Source organism: Lissotriton helveticus, chromosome 4_1 (assembly GCF_964261635.1).
Source record: "Lissotriton helveticus chromosome 4_1, aLisHel1.1, whole genome shotgun sequence".
Taxonomy (NCBI): Eukaryota; Metazoa; Chordata; class Amphibia; order Caudata; family Salamandridae; genus Lissotriton; species Lissotriton helveticus.
In genome coordinates, this window is record NC_136063.1 from 685290558 (window position 1) to 685310307 (window position 19750).

At 46.9% G+C, this 19750-nt stretch overlaps 1 protein-coding gene across 1 annotated transcript in view; it reads left to right on the forward strand.

Annotated features, from left to right (window-relative positions):
- The window catches only part of LOC144827299 (uncharacterized), a 1220416-nt gene that overhangs the window by 360451 nt on the left and 840215 nt on the right, over window positions 1-19750 (forward strand). The window contains exon 2 of the mRNA XM_078685665.1: window positions 14950-15026. Coding sequence (XP_078541791.1) covers window positions 14950-15026 — 77 coding nt within the window. The remainder of the gene's footprint in view (window positions 1-14949; window positions 15027-19750) is intronic.

Below are 19750 nucleotides of genomic sequence, written 5' to 3' on the forward strand. Positions count from 1 at the left end.
CACATGCTAGGTACACTTAGGTGCATCTAGATAGGCATCATAGGAGTAGTGGCACTTTTATCATGCATTTTATATTCTTGTATTTATTCATGTTTATTGCAAGTTGGAAGAGCTGTACTATCCTTTTATATTCACTGTACTGCTAATCGTATATCTCTGCTACTGTCTAATGGTTGTTGCAGCTCATATATTTTACACAAGAATAACAACTGTTCAATAAACCCTTATTGAAACACCCAGACTGTTTATTCTGTTTATCTCTGAGATAGACTGAGTGATCACGAGTGACTTAGTGAAAAGTAGTACATTGTTTCCACAATCTTGAGGGATCCTGGTTGTCATGTTCTAAGATTGCCAGAAACTAATCTCTCCCCGATAAGAGGAGACACTGGTGGCACTGTGAGCTAGCTTAAATGCAAATCCGCTAAAGTTTCTCGGTGGGGGTGTACAGAACCAGTCTGCCACCAATCCCACAGTTTATGTTATCCAAACGCGCAGGTCCTGCATGAGTACTATAGGAACTACACGACAATACTCAGTAATACTGACGTATCTGTCATTCCTTGCGACATGATGCGTCATACAGTAAATATGAGGCGGAGGGCGCAACGTACTGAGAAGTGTTGCATCGCTGCTTTCATGCAGTGATGCAACACTTCTCATGAATGAGTTTCTAGATTTTTAAGGGATGGATTCTCTTTGAGTCTAGCAGATTCAATGAGCCATGCCTAATGGGCTGCAATTCAAGCTTTCAGACATGCTGATGTTGCTGTTATTTTTCCTCTTACCAGTATACTTTAGAGGAATTTCTTTTAACAAAGGTCAACTACCCATTGTCCTGTCCCATCTTGGAATCTCCCATCAGTTCTTCGACCTTTAATGGGAAGTCCTTTTGAGCCTCTACAGTCAGTGGACCTTAATTTCCTTTCCTTTTAGGTCCTGTTTCTAGTGCCCCTTTGTTCAAGTTGGAGGATTGGTGAGAGGGGATCTTCCCTCCTCCCTTTTTGAGTTTATATGACAACAAGGTTATCCTGAAACCTAGTCCTCTATTTCTCCCTCAAATACCTTCTAAGTTCCACCGTGAAAAGGACCTTGTTTTGCCAGTCTTCTAGCCCAATCCTTCCTCTTTAGAATAGCAGGAACTTCATAAACTTGATGTTGTAGAGCAATTACCATTTACCTTAACAAAGCACAAATTATTTTCCAAAGGTTGATTCTTTGTTTATCACTTATGGCCTCTCAGGCAAAAGCTTATGCCCATCCTCAATCCTTTCAAGATAGATAAAAATGACAATCATTCAGTCTTATGAGTCTTCCAGGGTAAGCTTAACTTCTTCTGTGGAGTCGAAATCTACTTGAGAAATGTGTGGGAAAGTTGATTATTGGTATGGGTAAGTATGCGCCTATCACCAGTACTGAGTCCACTAACACGGTACATGGGCCAGTAAAGTTCTCAATTAATTAGTCCCTTGCTCAACCCTTGGTAGCTTTTTCCGAGCTGGCAGGCATAACTTAGGAGACAGGTATGTTAAGCATTTCAAAACACCAATACATGAAATAACTAAGACACAACACACAATAAAAACCCCACACCAATTTATAAAAATAGTAAATAATGTTATGAAGAAATAGACATTAAATTGACAAAAAATCCAATGTAGGGAACTGGACATATGAATTTTTAAAGAATTACTATTTTAGACTGCTTAAAAGCCCATTGTGCCACTCTGTGTCATCTGGTCATGCTTAAATGGACAAATTCAAAGTTTCAGGCTGATGGCGATGGAGCCATGGCTGGATACACCAAACGGGAGATCCTGTTAAAAAATGTTACCTTTGTTTTTCTTCCGGACCCAATGCTGCTCCTCCCTGGGCCGGATTTGGAGATGGTTCGGCGGCTTGAGTTTCCACAAGACCCTGGTCAAATCCTGGAAGTCAGAGCTCTGGAGCTTTTCAGTGGGATGAACCAGCAGTCCAGGCTGGGTCGCGGTTTAAAAAGGCTGGCTTGGCTCTCCCGGTCGAGTCTGTCACCTTTTTGAGGTTTTTCCCTAAAGTCCTCCAAACTTCAGTATGCGCTTCCTGAAGGTCTCCATGTGGGTTCAAAGTGTCAAAATACAAATCCAAGGGTCTGGAATCTCATTGATGGTCCTTGGAAGGTTGCGACCACAATTCCTACAATGCACCTGGCCAAATCCTTAAAAGTCCCCTGGATGTGCTCCAGGCAGGGGACTCTTGGTGGAGATGATGCATGTAAGCTTCTTTTAACCTGCAGCTGCAGGGAGTCCACTCCTTAATCCTTCTTGAAGCAAGACGCAGTCTCCAGGGCTGTAGTGCCAAAGTGTGCAGCAGGCACAGTCAATCTGAGAGCAGGGCCTGTGGGTGCAAACTAAGATTCCAGTAGGACAGTTCTTATTTTCCTTGTAGTTTCAGGCAGCAGAACTGAGAAGCTATGTACCCCTCGCATATTTAATCTCAGCTTCTTGGCATCGGGGGGGGCCTGACCAATGGGATGCAAGCAGCCACCAAGGCACTGGACCACTTCCTGCAAAGTGTGATGTCTACTTGAACCAGAAAGCACTATTCCTTCAGACTTCAGAAGACTGGATTGTGGCTTACTGAGAAAGTCTCATAACTTCTTTTCTGCACACAGTATGATAAATTCCAAAATACCAATCTGTCGGATTTATCAATTAATTCTGCTAAGTCATAGAATGATATTCTATCCCCTTCCCACCAATAATTATGCAGCCATAAAATATTGCAATGTTAGCCTATAGGCCAACTATCTACAATGAGGAAAAAAGTCAAGCGAGCAGAGATCCATGAAAAGGATTTATAAAGCATATTTTAGTACGCCCCTGCTTATAGTTACATGCCCCCCACAGCGGGATAACTAGTGGAGACCGTGGGGGTACCTAATATGTAAGAATAAGACAGATTATCTCTTTTTAAGTGCCCATACCACTAAAGTCGAGTTTGAGCACAAAAGCAGTATTGCAGAGCAGAACTGATTTTAAAATGACCCCGAGGCACTCAGCAGTGCAGACGCGCAAGTGCAACGATGGCTGCTGTCCTCTAATCTACCATGCGCTATCATGTACTAGGGTCTTATATGTAGTTTCAATCCCCCTGCACTATTATCTATTTGGAACTTATAGGGTAGGTCATGCTAATTGTAAACGTACCCTAATACTTGATTACAATGTCGTTCTGAAGCATTCTGACCAAATTGGTCTCGGAATTGTTTCTGACCGAATCGGATTTTGGGAGTCTGACTGACCAATTACGATTGTTCCAAATACGATTCGTTAAGACTCCCATTGACTTTAATGGGTCCCTGTGTTCCGACCAAATACACAGGCTCGCATTGAAGAAAGGGGTGGCTGAGGAAAATTGTCCACACTGTGGCGGGCACACCATGGTGCCTGGCATACTGCATGGTTGCAAAGAGAGGTCCCTTGGGTACACCATGGGCCTCATTCGGCAGGCTCCAGGTGAAGGGGGGCCTGTTACGGGCCCCCAAAGCCAGATTCTGACAGTTGATCAGTGTTGGAACAACCGATTTGGAAAGGCTGTCCGAATCTGACATTGTAATCGCTCGGTCGGAAACCCAGACCATTGACCTGTATGAATTGGCTTCAAACGACTCTGTTCCTCCAAACGCCATTCGGAACGGACTCGGAAAATCCGAACCCTTAGCGAAGATTGTAATCAGTCGTTCGGAAAGCTTTCTGAATCTGTCGTAAAGACGGGTTCGGAATCAAATTTGGCAGACCAGAATCCAATTTGGAGCCTTTCTGAACGACATCATGATCGACCCCTTAGTGTACCCTATGCACGTGTTGTGTTTTAAACATAGCACTGGCCAGAGCCTGCTAGCAGAGCCCAAGGCACAGTCAGAGTCAGTTACCACCAGTATCACTCATCAAAAAATGGGGGTGCACAGGGCAAAAGGGTGACTTTCTAACAACATGGCTTCCTCATGGGCAATGTTTAAGGGTGCTTCCTTGAGAGACATTTTCAACCCGGCCACTTGGACTTCTCCACACACTTTCATGATGCATTATAGCCCTCTTATTAGGAGGTGCAGGATAAGCACATTTTGATACCTGTGTATTGTCGTCTGTTCATATTTTCTGATACATCTTTATTAAATATACAGATGCAGCATCAATATTGTGTTTCTGTGGATTGCTTTATTTCCATACTTTTGCTCAATTGTGGCTAGTTTGGGCTTTGGCTCACTTTGTAAGGACCGCGACAGGAAGACAGACAAGGTGGTAATGACCCGGTTACTTACTGGTAGTCTTCATACTCCCAGTCCAGTTCTTCTTGTCACAGTCCTGAGCCCGTGCTCCCTCCTGTAGGAGTGACGATTGAGCTTGATGTTTTCATTTTAGGCTTGATAATACCAGGAAGTGGCCTCTTCCACTTCCTCCTTTTTTGCATGATGGGAGTGAGGGCCATATTGAAGAAGCTTCCGTTTTTTAGGTCTCGCCTGTCGATGCGCATGCGCATCGAGCTTGCGAGCCTATTGCGGCTTAAACAACCTTTAACTAAGAAGCAAGGAATCGTGGCGATTCCTTGCAGTGCCCGTGACTTTTAAGCTCAATGCGCATGTGCATTGAGCTTAAAAGCGCGTGCACATCAGTTCCCTCAGCCGCAATCGCCGTCTGTTCCCTCAGCCGCATTCCTCCCGACACCTTTTGAAGTGAAGCTTAGCTTCACTTCAAAGGCCCCGGCTTTCACACCCACATGCCGCTCTCCCCGCTCCGCCCCCTCCCCTGCCCGCCGTGTGCATTTCTCCTCCACCCCCTCCCCACAGCAATGCCCTCCGTCTTGTTTGTTAATTTCCTCCAACTGCCCATCTCCTTTCAATACGTTTCCATTTAATCGCCTACCTCTCGATGTCCCTCATCCTCATCTCAACTCATCTATCACTCCAGCTATCTCCTCTTACACGTTATACGAATATCTCTCTCTTCACCTCCGTCCCACGATCTCTCATCTCTCTTCCTTTCACCCTCTAATCACGATCGTCTATTCTGTTGCTCTCCCCTCGCTAGCCCTCTCCCCCACCTATTAATCTTTTCTGTTTTCTACGCATTTTCACCCTCTTACGTCTTCCTTTTCTCCCTCGTGCTTCCTTCCTCTTTCCTTCTCTAACCATTTTCCTCGTCCGCCTCCCGCCATCTCTATACACCTCTCCCCTTCTGTGACCGTCACTCTCCTTCCCTGCATCTCCGTCGCTCTAAGCACCCCTATATCTCAGCCCTCTTACCCCCGTCGCACCTATTTAATCTCTAACTTCTGTCATGTCTCCCCAGTACCCATCTACTCCTGTTGGGTCACCTCGTGCTCTTCTCCTCTGTCCCACATGTCCTTTCATTTTCCCTCTCGCAATCCCATTTTACAGCTGCTCTTCTGATGTGTTCTCTCCAATGCTGCATGTTTCCTCTTTCTACTTTTTCCTATTGTCTGTTTCCCTACCCTCGCTCTCCCCAGCCCCCGCCTCCATTTGTCTCCGCTCACTCTCTATCCATTTCTCTGCACGTTTCCATCTCCCGGTTAAATAATATTTTATTGGCAAGACAAATAAGCTAGACATTCACGGAAGAGAACAGGACGAGCTGCCAGCCCTCCAGCCCTCGACCCTGTTCAATATGCCCTGTTCAGTGACGAGGGAAGGCACATGCTGAGGTGCCATTTCTGACAGGGTGGAAATAAGCCGTTCTGCAGGCCTGTGCGCGTTTCCCTCAGGGGAAAGAGTCCGAGTTTTTGTGCCGCGCTATGTTGCCGTTTGTGGGAGACGTTCGCTTGCTGTGGAGCACGATGCCATGGTGTAAATCTACATGATGTCACCCCGTCCTTCCGAATCCCCCCCCTCACCAGTTTCTCACAACTCAGGGATAGTTCCGCCTCCCGCCATCTCTATACACCTCTCCCCTTCTGTGACCGTCACTCTCCTTCCCTGCATCTCCGTCGCTCTAAGCACCCCTATATCTCAGCCCTCTTACCCCCGTCGCACCTATTTAATCTCTAACTTCTCACACTCACTCACCCTCACCCACACTCACCCTCACCCTCACTCACCCTCAACGCCTCACCCTCACTCACTCTCAACCCCTCACCCTCACTCACCCTCAACCGTTCACCCTCAACCCCTCACTCACCCTCACTCTCACTCACCCTCACTTACCCTCAACCCCTCTGCCTCACCCTCACTCACCCTCACTTACCCTCAACCCCTCAGCCTCACCCTCACTCACCCTCACCCTCACTCACCCTCAACCCCTCACCCTCACTCACCCTCACCCTCACTCACCCTCAACCCCTCACCCTCACTCACCCTCACCCTCACTCACCCTCAACTCCTCACCCTCACTCACCCTCAACACCTCACCCTCACTCACCCTCACTCACCCTCACTCACCCTCACTCACCCTCACTCACCCTCACTCACACTCACTCACCCTCACTCACCCCCACCCTCACTCACCCTCACTCACCCTCACTCACCCTCACTCACCCTCACTCACCCTCACTCACCCTCACCCACCCTCACTCACCCTCACCCACCCTCACCCTCACTCACCCTCAACACCTCACCCTCACTCACCCTCAACCCCTCACCCTCACCCTCAATCAGCCTCAACCCCTTACCCTCAATCACCCTCACCCTCACTCAGCCTCAACCCCTCACCCTCACTCACCCTCAACCCCTCACCCTCACTCACCCTCAACCCCTCACCCTCACTCACCCTCAACCCCTCACCCTCACTCACCCTCACTCACCCTCACTCTCACTCACCCTCACTCACCCTCACTCACCCTCACTCACCCTCACTCACCCTCACCCACACTCACCCTCACCCTCACTCACCCTCAACGCCTCACCCTCACTCACTCTCAACCCCTCACCCTCACTCACCCTCAACACCTCACCCTCACCCTCACTCACCCTCAACCGTTCACCCTCAACCCCTCACTCACCCTCACTCTCACTCACCCTCACTCACCCTCACTCACCCTCACTCACCCTCACTCACCCTCACTCACCCTCACTCACCCTCACCCACACTCACCCTCACCCTCACTCACCCTCAACGCCTCACCCTCACTCACTCTCAACCCCTCACCCTCACTCACCCTCAACACCTCACCCTCACCCTCACTCACCCTCAACCGTTCACCCTCACCCTCACTCACCCTCAACCGTTCACCCTCAACCCCTCACTCACCCTCACTCTCACTCACCCTCACTTACCCTCAACCCCTCAGCCTCACCTTCACTCACCCTCACTTACCCTCAACCCCTCAGCCTCACCCTCACTCACCCTCACCCACCCTCAACCCCTCACCCTCACTCATCCTCACCCTCACTCACCCACAACCCCTCACCCTCACTCACCCTCACCCTCACTCACCCTCAACCCCTCACCCTCAACACCTCACCCTCATCCCCTCACCCTCACTCACCCTCACAACACATATTGTGTTACAATAGGTGTCACATTTGCGGAAGATAAAACTATCTAGAGATGTAGCATAACGACCAGAGCTGCCATATAAGTCACGTAAATACTAAACATGTTGCATTCCAAATGCTATAGGTGTCACATTTGCAAAAGTTATAACTATTGGCATTGTAAATGACAAAGCCATCAATATAGCAATTTTAACATCGCAAAAAAAAAAAATTATGTCATTTACAAGACCAATAACCACAACTTTTCTAATGCGATACTTATTGCATTCCAACACCACTTATCCACGCAACGCCACTCACACACGCAACGCCACTCACACACGCAACGCCACTCACACACGCAACGCCACTCACACACGCAACGCCACTCACACACGCAACGCCACTCACACACGCTACGCCACTCACACACGCTACGCCACTCACATACGCAACGCCACTCACACACGCAACGCCACTCACACACGCCACTCATCCACGCAACGCCACTCATCCACGCAACGCTACTCATCCACGCAACGCCACTCTTCCATTTGCAAAAAGAAAAAATGTCTAACTATTCTATTGCGAGACCTATTGCATTTCCAATGCTTGTTATAAGCTAGGTAATGGTGTTCGTCAGGCAGAGGAACTGCCCTCTGTATAAGGACTGAGGCAGGAAGACCTGGACTCGGAATAATGGGATTATCGGTCAGTAACTGGGTCATACTTCCTTTCCCAGACCAAGTTCATATCCTGCCCGCCAATTTATCAGCTCAGAGCAGTTTACTTAAAAAAAAAACTGTGCGCTCATTCAGTGGGGTTTAACAAATCATTTTTCAGATCAGCGTTCTCAACCTATAAACAAAGACGTGATGTTTTCATGGAAATGCTCGCCTTAATCCTTTCTGCTGTCTCTGAGCCGCGTGTTTTCTTTTAGTAGCTGAACTAGTGCGCTCTGCTCAAATTCTTTCTGAAGTGGTTGTTGATAAGCTATCAAAATGCATTTATTTCGAGGGCTGCATCTTTCTTTTCCCTTCTACCAGATCCAAGAACAATCAAAAACCCCTTTAAACCAATTTCGTTTGTTCGCTGAAGACTTGACAAGTGCTTAATGTTTCATTTTCTGGAATTAGAAGTGCGTCCCACTCAAAACATCTATTCGCCGTCCTACAGAGAGAGCAAGCGTTTTTGAGGCCGTAAGAGAGCACGTCATTGCTATACGTTTCCCCCTGTTCTTGCATGTCTTCACTCACCCTGTGAAGAATATTCCAGTCGAACATAATTCAGAGCGGCGGAGTGGTAGCTGGAGGGAAGCAGCTGCAACAGCAAAAACATCTAGGAAGGTGAATTGGGTAGCATGACAGTAAAATAATATTAATAAAAATGGGAGCAGTTTGGAATGCTCATTCGTCACGAGATCCTGAACTGGTTTATTTAATAAAACTTGTAAATGATGTTGCTCCTTTGCGTGTCCCAAAGCTTGTACACATTTGTGATCTGTGGCGGCACAGGCAAACAATCAGTCATCCTCGACAAAAGAAGTCCATTTAAAAACGTCGAACATTCTCACCAGGAAACCCACTTAACCCGGGGATTGACCTTAACATAGGATGCTGATTTGTTCTGGGTTTAATAACCCAACATGCTTCAGAAATCTACTTCTGGTACTCAAACATGCATGTGCTTTACCTGTTCAAGGACATTTACAAAAGATTTATACAGATACCATGTGACGTGCTTTTTCTGGCTCCAAGTAAAAGAAGCATCTTCATTGGTCACCATTGACATCTGATCAGAACCAAATAATTTTTTTAAATTTTATATGGAGGTCCTAATAAGATTTTCAGACCTTCAGAGCTTCCTCATCAATTCTTGAATTCCGCAAGAAGCTGAATACCTAGCTCTTCACCAAGCCTTGAACCTGGCCCAGCCATATAGCTCCTGCTTCAGTACCAGGATACATTCCTGGGTGAGTCGTGAGGTATACAAATAGACATAACATAGCTATCAATCCCTGATTCTGTAGGATACAGTGGGCGTTGAGGATTGTCGGACACTACTTCAAATTGAACATTGATGCAGATCTTTGTATTCTTGCAACAAAAAAAACTCTGAACTTATTTCAAGGAATCAGATGCGAACTTGATGAGGTGCTTCATAGTTTCAACAAATCCACTGTTTGATTCACAGTGCCTGCAGTGATTGAGAACAGCTGTCAGCCAAGAGTTTCATTCGCCAGGTACTCTTAACCACCAGTGATTTTCATGGATTTATTTGGATGCAGATCTATTTCTATCATCTCCTGTTTTTACTACCACAAGTGCCTTACGTTCCTCAACCCACTGAACACCTTGATCCTCTACACTGGACATTTCAACTGTGCTACTTACTACATTAGTTGTGCCTTACATCCACTGCATCCACCTCACCTCTTCTTGCCTTTCCACTCGTTTTGGGGTTTATCTCACTTTCAGTTATTCCTTCTACCCTCATACATGTGATTTTCTCTCTACCTTTGATTTCTTCTAATTTATTTTCCTATCTTCTTGTCCTGATTTTGCATACACCATAATTAGTTACCCGTTCCTCTTTTCTCTTGCCCCTCTTACCATCTTACCACTGCAATGATTTTTCCTATTGGTTCCTGGTCATCTTGGCAAAAGTATTTATTTTGTCCTCATGATTTATATCTTGGTATTAAGTATTTATATCTTGGTATTGCCTGCTTCACAGAGAGAGTCCCTCTCTGCCAATGCTACATATATGCATTGTACATTTCTAGTTTTCATGATCTACCTTGTAGGCGTTCCCACGAAGGAAAGCATTGTAAAAGTTTCTTCTTCTTCTATAGGATTTCACTGCGTGACTTTTAGTACATCACTGCGTCAAAACCTTACGACCGCTTGAAGCGTGGGAATAAGCCTCAAAATGCATTGCTGGGGTTGCATCGTGCTTGTGACACAACTCCAGCAATGCATGACTTTTGCCCCAACAGCTGTGTCACGGTGCGCCGTATTGTAAATCCGGCGCATCAGTGGAGGCGCAAGGGTTTCTCAGGGTGGTGTGGGGAAATTGACTCATCTCTTCAGATGCGTCACTTCCCTGTAAATCTGCCCACACAATCTCTATAAAGGTCGTTGAGGCTCATCAGTGTAAGGTTTTCATTGTAATCAAACACATAAAATAAAAAATAAAATGTCTCTCTCCTCAGTATACATAGTACCATCCATTAGTAAATGGTTGCATTATTCAGTTTTCAATTGACCATATTTCATCTTACATATTTGAATATCAATCAATCAATAAAAACATTTATAGAGCGCGCTACTCACCCGTGAGGGTCTCAGAGCGCTGTAAGGGAGGGGGGTGCAACTACTGCTCGAACAGACCGGTTTTGAGGAGTTTCCTGAAGGTGAGATGGTCCTGGGTCATTCGTAGGTGTGCAGGGAGGGAGTTCCACGTTTTGGCTGCTATGTAGGAGAACAATCTTCCTCCGGTGGTGGTTCTGCGGATCCGTGGGACGGTGGCAAGGGCGAGGCCGGCGGAGCGGAGTTGGCGGGTGGGAGTGTAGAACGAGAGGCGGTTGTTGAGGTATTCGGGGCCCATGTCGTGGAGCGCTTTGTGTGCGTGGGTGAGGAGCCTGAACGTGATCCTCTTGTTGACGGGGAGCCAGTGCAGGCTTCTGAGGTGGGCGGATGTGTGGCTGTGGCGAGGGATGTCGAGGATGAGTCGTGCGAAGGCGTTCTGTATGCGTTGTAGTCATTTCTGAAGTTTGGCGGTGGTTCCTGCGGTTAAGGCGTTTCCGTAGTCCAGGCGGCTGGTGACAAGGGCCTGGATGACGGTCTTTCATGGTTTCGATGGGGATCCACTTGAAGATTTTCCGGAGCATGCGCAGGGTGTTGAAGCAGGAGGACGAGGCGGCGTTGACTTGCTTGGTCATCGTGAGGGAGGAGTCCAGGATGAATCCCAGGTTGCGTGCGTGGTCCTTGGGTGTCGGTGCGGTGCCCAGCACCGTGGACCACCAGGAGTCGCCCCAGGCGGATGGGGATTGTCCGAAGATGAGGACCTCCGTCTTGTCTGAGTTCAGCTTTAACCGACTGAGCTTCATCCATTCTGCGACGTCTTTCATTCCTTCCTGGAGGTTGGTTTTGGCGGTGGCTGGGTCCTTGGTGAGGGAGAGTATCAGCTGGGTGTCGTCGGCGTAGGAGATGATGTTGATGTTGTGTTTGCGTGCGATGGTGGCGAGGGGGCTCATGTAGATATTGAAGAGTGTTGGGCTGAGTGAGGAGCCTTGGGGTACGCCACAGATTATTTTGGTGGCTGCTTAGCGGAAGGGAGGGAGGTGGCTGCTGAGCGGAAGGGAGAGAGGCGGACTCTCTGGGTTCTGTCGGAGAGGAACGAGGTGATCCAGTCTTGGGCTTTTCCTTGGTTCCCAGTGTTGAAGAGACGGGTTGTTAGGGTGCGATGGCATACGGTATCAAAGGCTGCTGAGAGGTCTAGGAGGATGAAGGCGGCTGTTTCTCCGTTGTCCATCAGGGTCCTGATGTCATTGGTGGCTGCGATGAGGGTAGTCTCGGTGCTGTGGTTTGCTCGAAATCCGGACTGGGAACGGTCGAGTGTGTTGTTAGTCTCGAGGAAAATGGTCAGCTGTTTATTGACGGTTTTCTCGATGACTTTAGCCGGGAAGGGGAGAAGAGAGATAGGGCAGAAGTTTTTGAGGTCTTTGGGGTCCGCTGTGGGTTTCTTCAGAAGGGCGTTGATCTCTGCGTGCTTCCAGTTCTTGGGGAAGGTGGCTGACGCGAAGGAGATGTTGATGACGTTCCGGAGGTGGGGTGCGATGATGGTGTCGGCTTTGTTGAAGATATGATGGGGGCATGGGTCAGAGGGGGAGCCGGAGTGGATGGAGTTCATAACGTTGGTGGTGTCTTCAGTGTTGATGGGGGTCCAGGCGCTGAGGGTGGTGGTGAAGGTCTCTGGTTCTGTGACTGAAGGCGGAGTCCGGGGTCCGAAGCTGTCATGTATATCTGTGATCTTTCGGGGGACGAACGTGGCGATGGGGGTAGCAGAGTTCTTGTGACGGTGTGATGTCGTTGTTGCTGACGCTGGGGTTGGAGAGCTCTTTGACGATGTTGAAGAGTTCCTTGCTGTTGTGGGAGTTGTTGTCTAGTCACTTTTTGAATGATGTCCATTTGGTGGTGCGGATCAGCTGGTGATGTTCGCGGGTGGTGTTCTTGAGGGCTGTCATGTTTTCTGTAGTTCGTTCATGGCGCCAGGTTTTTTCGAGTGTTCGGCATATCTGCGTTAGCATCCCTGGAGCAGTCTCCACTCTAGGGACTAGTTATCCTCTATATCAATTGTTTGTGGAAAAGTAGACAGTGGCTTGTTGTTCATCTGCATTATGTGACCAAACACCTCCAGTAGGACCTCTGTGTCCCTCATACTGTACAGAACAGACTGAATGGAGACAATGGTGTGCGCAAAAAGGTAAGCACCTGAAACGCTGTCACGCCCTGTTTCAGGCGCGGTGGGTGACATTTGATAGTGGTGGGGCGCAAAGTGTGTAGAAACAGAAAGTGGAGGGTGGTGGCACAAAGATGCATGAGGTGGAATCAAGGATATTCGGCAAATGCAATATATTCAGCAGGACCGGGACTGCGCTCCTGAAAAAATCTTTGGACCCCTGCACGCATTGTTTTACAAATTAAGCGCTGCCAGTTGGAATTTCTGATGAGCTAAACTTCCCCAAAAAGCACCCAGGTAATGACCTACCTAAACAGACATGGTGCCGATATTTAGATTTTTTTTTACAGGAGAAGCCAGAACGTGTCCATTCCTCGGTAAACACCGGCATGCGGGGCGCACTCCTGCTGAAATTCCAATTAGCAAAGACGCTCGGGAAATAATGCCAAGTCTGTGTGTTATGTGTGCACGGCCACGGGAAATGTTTTTTAACCACTCGAACGGGCACAAAGGAATGCAGGCAGCACGCACCCACCTGTGTCTCAGTGCATTCTGTGACCAGTCTGACTCTGACGTCGCGGGCGTGACAGTCTCTGCTGTGTGGTGACCGTGTGTGGAACTCGGTGCAGGTCGGACGTCTGCTGCTGTTGGCACTAGTCAGTGCATGTGGCGGCGACTTTAGAAACAAACAGAAACTTACACAACGTCACCGGCGCGCGCAGCCTGAATGGCCAATCACTGATGGCTTCATGCTGAAGTCACACAGTGATTGGCTACATATGCTGAGCAGTGTCTGCCACTGCCCCCACCCATGCGCGGCATCCAATAATGGATGTTGCGCAGTGGACCAGCCAATCCTGGCGCTGAATGCAGCACCAGGATTGGCTAGGGGGGCCCATTGTGTGCTCGCCCTGCCGGGTCTTTGTAAACCCGGGGTCCGGCTGAAGCAGCACCCCGGCCCCTTCTGACCCTCTTTCTACGCTGAACTGCAGGACAGCGCATCGGCGCATGCTCGGGCAAGTAACAGCCCATTATCCTCATGCGCGCATAGTGCTGCTGGCCTGCTGCAGAGACTGTCACTCACAGCAGCAGACCAGCAGCCCCGCCCCCAACCCCTGCGCACTCCGGACCGAGGGTAAATTATCCCCGTGTGTCCCGCGCTGCGGCTAGTGTTGTTTATGTATCTTGATTACACTTCTACGCTTACGGTGCGTCCAGGCTTAGTGGGGCTACGCCCCTACGCCCCAATGGATGCTTATGGTTGCAAACAAGGCAAATTCTGCTATGGGAGAGAATTGGCTGAAGCCCTGTCATTGCTGGAAGAGATATTCTGGTAGAACTTAGAGTCATCTGGAGGTTGTTGAATGAAGGTCCTCGGTTCAGTGAGATGTCCCAAGTGGTGCCCAGTAGACGCTAAAACACAAGGGTGCAACAATCTGCCCCTAATAAACTCTACATGAAAGCAGATCTGCAGGATAATTTTGGGACTAACTGTGATCTTTCTGAAATAGAACAAGAACGGCAGCCCAGGACTTTCTTCTGCAGCCCATTGACATTAATATGGTGGCGAGGTATCCCTCAAGTTCAACCCTGACAATCCAGTGAGTGGTGAACGATAACTTTGCTGCATAGGATACCTCTTTCTTTGCGAGAAATGACGAGTCCCTGACTCCCTCCTGCAGTTAGACAATTCCTTTTGAATATCTTCAACAAGACAAAGACTGCCTTCATATTGTTGTGACTGTGAAATCCCACCTCATGTTCCACCCACGGTGATCCCATTCTTTATGTCACACAAGCCCCTGCAGGCCTCTGACAGCTCTATGTGCGTCATCTGGGTGATGGTTCCGTACACAATGAAGAAGCACTGTTAATTGACGTTATGAACACATCCAATTAGCGAGGCTGCCTGGTGCCTGACATGTGCAGGAAACATACATGAAGAATGTTTGAGTGACTGTGACACAGGTTTGAAGACCCATTATCCTACTTAACGATCCATGTTTCATCACTGACAGGGGTGGAGAGCCGGGCTGTAAGAAGACGGATTTTGAATCAAAGAGCAATTATATTGGAGCGAGAGCACAAAAGTCAGGTAAGTGCATTTGCATTTTCCTGCTAGCAGCATTAAATGGCTTGATTACACAGTTCCACGAAGTCCTATTTGTCTTTAATCGTTTTCTGACAGGTATCTTTGGAGCCAGTGTAATTATTGGGCCTCATTCTCGTGCAGAACGCAAGCTTCTGTATCAGTGCGCGCGTTAAATATTTAATGGAGTTTCCTGAGCAGCATACATGATATGATATAGAAGCAGTCAAGCTGGTTTGCAATGTTTCGTTTAATTTAATCGATTTAATCGAAGGAAAGCTAGAGAACTGAATGCGATGCAAAAAATCCAATTTGTTACTGCGTCACAAGTTCAGCTTGCTTAATTTCTATAAACAAATGTACATTGTTTTTATTATGGTGACTAGCAGAAAATAATATAAAGGTATGTTTCGTCCTGACAGGTGCATTTACGAATGTGAGCTTTATTACATTCTGGAGTCATGTGTAAAAATGTTGATTTTGTTTTATTTTATTCTGGGCTATATTCGCACACCTGAACTCCTTAAAGTCTTTGGAGTTTTTGTTGTTTTTGTCACTGCTCATTCTGAAGATCAAAAAAAAAATTTCTTTTGACTTTTCCAAATTTATTTCAATATTCCGGAAAGCATTTAGCAGTTATTGCAACACTTATCCTGACTTAAGCAACTAATCGCCTGAGGCATAGCAGTGAATGACCGAAACGCACCTACCAGGCACTACCTATGTGGGATCCAGACATTCGGACACTTTTATGTTCATTGGATATGGAAGGTGCTCATAAATGATGTTGAAAATATTTTTTTAACAAGTGAACATACATTCTATAGGATATTACTGACTAAGGTAGAACACAAGTATGTCGTGGGGACCGAGTACAAGAAGGAGTGCCCCAGATCTCAGAGTCTTTATTCCGCCATTTTAGAGTGGCACCTAACTATATTATGGGCCAGTATAGATCATTCAAAACTTCCAAATGTGGAGTAGATCCTTTGTTGGTTACTTAGATCTTTGAAGGAGGCTCTCCTGTCTCAGTCCATGCCTTTGTTTAGTAGCTGTTAACGGATGAGTCACCCAATTTACCACAGCCCAAAGGCTACTATTTCTATTGGAATTCCTTCAGTTGAACACCGCCATTGACTAGAAGACTGTCCTACACATATTTTAAGGTCGAGCATTCGAGACCTCTTGTATATACTTTAGTATATAATTTAGTATATGTATATTAGTATATACTTTAGTATATACTTATATGTGTATGCAATTTATGGGCTCTGGAGATCAGCCCTAGGACTTGTCTGCTTCCGCTTAGGGAATTTTTTTCTGTCCAACTGCCTCTATTTAACTTTCCTGATAGAAAACAACCAGCAGTGGATAGTAAAATACCAGCAATCCTTTAGCATTCTCTAGATTCCAGTCCATAGAATTTGTCTTCCACGAGCACCCGTAGACAATAATATTTTTTTCAAATCTTGTATTTTCATTGATATGACCATTGAAGGCCCTGCTTTTATATTAAAAACAGAGCTTTGGACTATACCATTTCCAGCTGAAAGGCAATATTTCTCTCTATGTGTTCCCATACCTGGGGTGTCATGCAGTTTGGTGTTTACTTACCCTCCATGTGAAAGAACAGTAGATGTTTCAACACCCAGGCTGATGTGCTGCATAACTAGGGTAGTGTAGGGGTGTGAGTAGTGTGGGTAGCATAGAAGTGTTTTGGGGTTTAGAGTAGTGTAGTGGTGGGAGTAGTGTGGGTAGCGTAGTAGAGTGATAGTGTTTGGGTTGGGGTAGTGTAGGGGTGAGAGTAGTCTGTTGTGTAGGTGTTAGGGGTAGGGATGTAACTCACCTTGCATACATTTACCACAAGTATAGCTTTACCACGCATGCCTTAGCATTGTAACGGCATGCGTGGTAAAGGCATCCTCGTGGTAAAAGTATGCGATGTAATGGTATGCGATGTCATTGATATCGCGTAGTAATACCCACGTTGTAATGGCATGCGTGGTATTACTATGCGATGTATTGACATACATCCCCTTAAGTGGGGGGGGGCTGTGATACCTCCCTGAAAGACTATGACTGCCAGGCACCCACTAATCTCAGGGTATAGACCTTTAAATGATAGGCTAAGCTCAGCGAGCAATCCCGAGATGGCAGTAGAGAGACTGGAAAGAGGTAGTCTTTCATCTGAGAGTGCAGTCCTACTTCTGAAAAACGTAAGAGGCCAGACACACCACAGGAGTAAGTGGAAGACTCTTTGCCAGCCCCACAGCTTGATAGTGAGGCCCGCCCAAGACCCCAGACTGGAGCATCCACCTGGTGGTGGATGGACAGTGGCCTGGATTCTGGCACTGGCTGCTGTCAAAAGCCTCTGTTGTTTTGTAGCCTGGACTGTGGAGTTTGTCTTGGGTAGGGGCAGACTATGTTGGTAGCCAGATTGGTTTCCCCAGAACATTATCAGCCAGATCAGGACTGTAGGGAAACCCAAGCCAAGGTGCAGGACTTCTTCCGCCCTATGGCCCTGGTATCCTTAGAATGGGACGGTGTACAGGCTCAGAGGCGGGTCATTGTAAGCTCCTTAATGGCCACTTTCTGCATATTTGGCAATGGACTTCCACTGGTGAAAAAAGAGCTGGAAGTGGCAACTGCCCACAGCACCCCAAAAACACAGATATTTGAGTGTGCTGCTCCCAAACGGAGAGTATTGAGAGCCAGATGAAGAGAAGGAGTAGGAGGAGGTGGCCATCAATAGTGGGAAGATAAGTCGGTCAGGTGTTACCTGCTCTGAAAGAAGAGCATTCCAAAACTGACCCTTGTGAGGCCACATCTGACCCGGAGTTGCTGCCTGTTACAGAGACAGAGGACAGGAGACCTGTCCCAAGAATACTTCTATGTGACACAAGCAGAGTTTGTCACCTCTGGGGGGAGCTGTGGTTCCTCCATGAAAGTTCAGGACTACCAAGCACCTATTCAGTCTCAGAGTATATACCATGAACTGAAAGGCTGGTCTCAGGGTGTGATCCCAGAGATGGTAGTAGAGAAACTGGAAAGAAGGAGCCTGTCACCTGAAGAGTGCAGACTTACGCTCAGAAACCTAAGAGGTCTTAGAGACCTGGGAGCAACAACTGTTACAAAGATGGCAGCAGTGGAAAGAATGCAACCAGCACAAATACCTCCCTATGAGTGTGGTCAGTAATAAGAGCAATATTACACAGTACTACCACAGACCAATCCCCTGCTGCCAAGGGCGGGCAACATGTACATTGCTGAGGCAATGACTCCTACAATATTCCACGAATGTCTGGACCACATAAGCATTTGCAGTAAGGTGCCGTCATTTTTCAGTTTGGTAAGAAAGAATCAGCATATTTATTCATGACATCACAGTTCATTTGTATATGACAATGTTATAATTGTATAGAGCTTGAAGTAGAACAGAAAAATATTTGCGTCCCTACTGTGGTATAATTTGTCCACAAAATACAATCAGTCAAGCTGATATTAGAACAGCCAACAAGTGTTTTGCCTTAAAAAATACCTCCTCAGGGCCACTCACATGAAACACCAAAAAGGCTGTTAATACGTAACTTGTACAAAAATAAAACTTGATGCACACAAATTACATGAAGCTCAAAGAATTCAATAGAGAGCATGTCACTGACACTGAAGAATAGGTAATCACTCAAGAGTCTGGAGCAATATGTTTGTCTAATATGGTTATTATATAGAATGTACAGAGTCTCCGAACTACACAAGAGTCTCAGAGGTGGAGCTTGACATCTGGGATAATACCTATTCTCAAGGGGTTTTTCATATATATTCTGTATATATAACACATTAGGGGCACAAATATTTTTCAATTTTATGTCACGCACTATAAAAATAAATCATTGACATGTACAAATGAACTGTAATGTTATGAATAAATAAGCTTCTTCTTTCATATCGAATTGAAATATGACGGCATCTTACTGCAAATGTTTATGTGCTCCAGACAATAGTGGAATATTGTAGGAATCAAAACCTTAGGAACAAGTACGGGACTCCTTGGCAGCTTCACAGCTGGATGTGAGGCCTGCTCAAGGCCCCAAACTGGAACCACCTCAGGAGGGAAACAGGATGGCAAACAATTCTTGAGTATATACTGTCTTGTTGCTGAAAACTTAGCATTTGTTCTACAAGACTACTTTCTATGACTGTGTTTTGGGTACAGGACCTACCTCAAACTGGATTTTAGCGTTAGATGTGAGAGGACACTAGGATTACCATTGTATATTCCCTACACACACCCATAACCCTCAGAGCCCACGTTTAGTATGGCTGATGACTTTTGCTATCTTGGAAATACCCAAAGAGGGTAGTTTTACCACAGGAACCTAAAATCTATTTGTTGGGATGTCCACAGAAGTCATTCCCACCTACTAGCTAGTTCAAGGCATACATTTGGCATCTCCAGGCAGCCACTTCCTGGACCTGTGGAAGATCAGAAGAGGATTGAACCTGCTCTCTAAGACCTGAGAAAAGTCCTAACGGATTGGAGCTACTCTTCCTCTTTTACCCAGAATAAGGATGTGGACTCCAAGGTTCATAAGGCTGTCTTCCTCTGTAAGCTACATGGATACAACAGGCTACAAGAGTAATTTCCTGCAATGCCCAGCTAAGTTGTGGCAACTGCCATGGACTAGACCCTGCTGTTGGCTTCTGCCTACAACCATGTAGTGTCTAAGTGC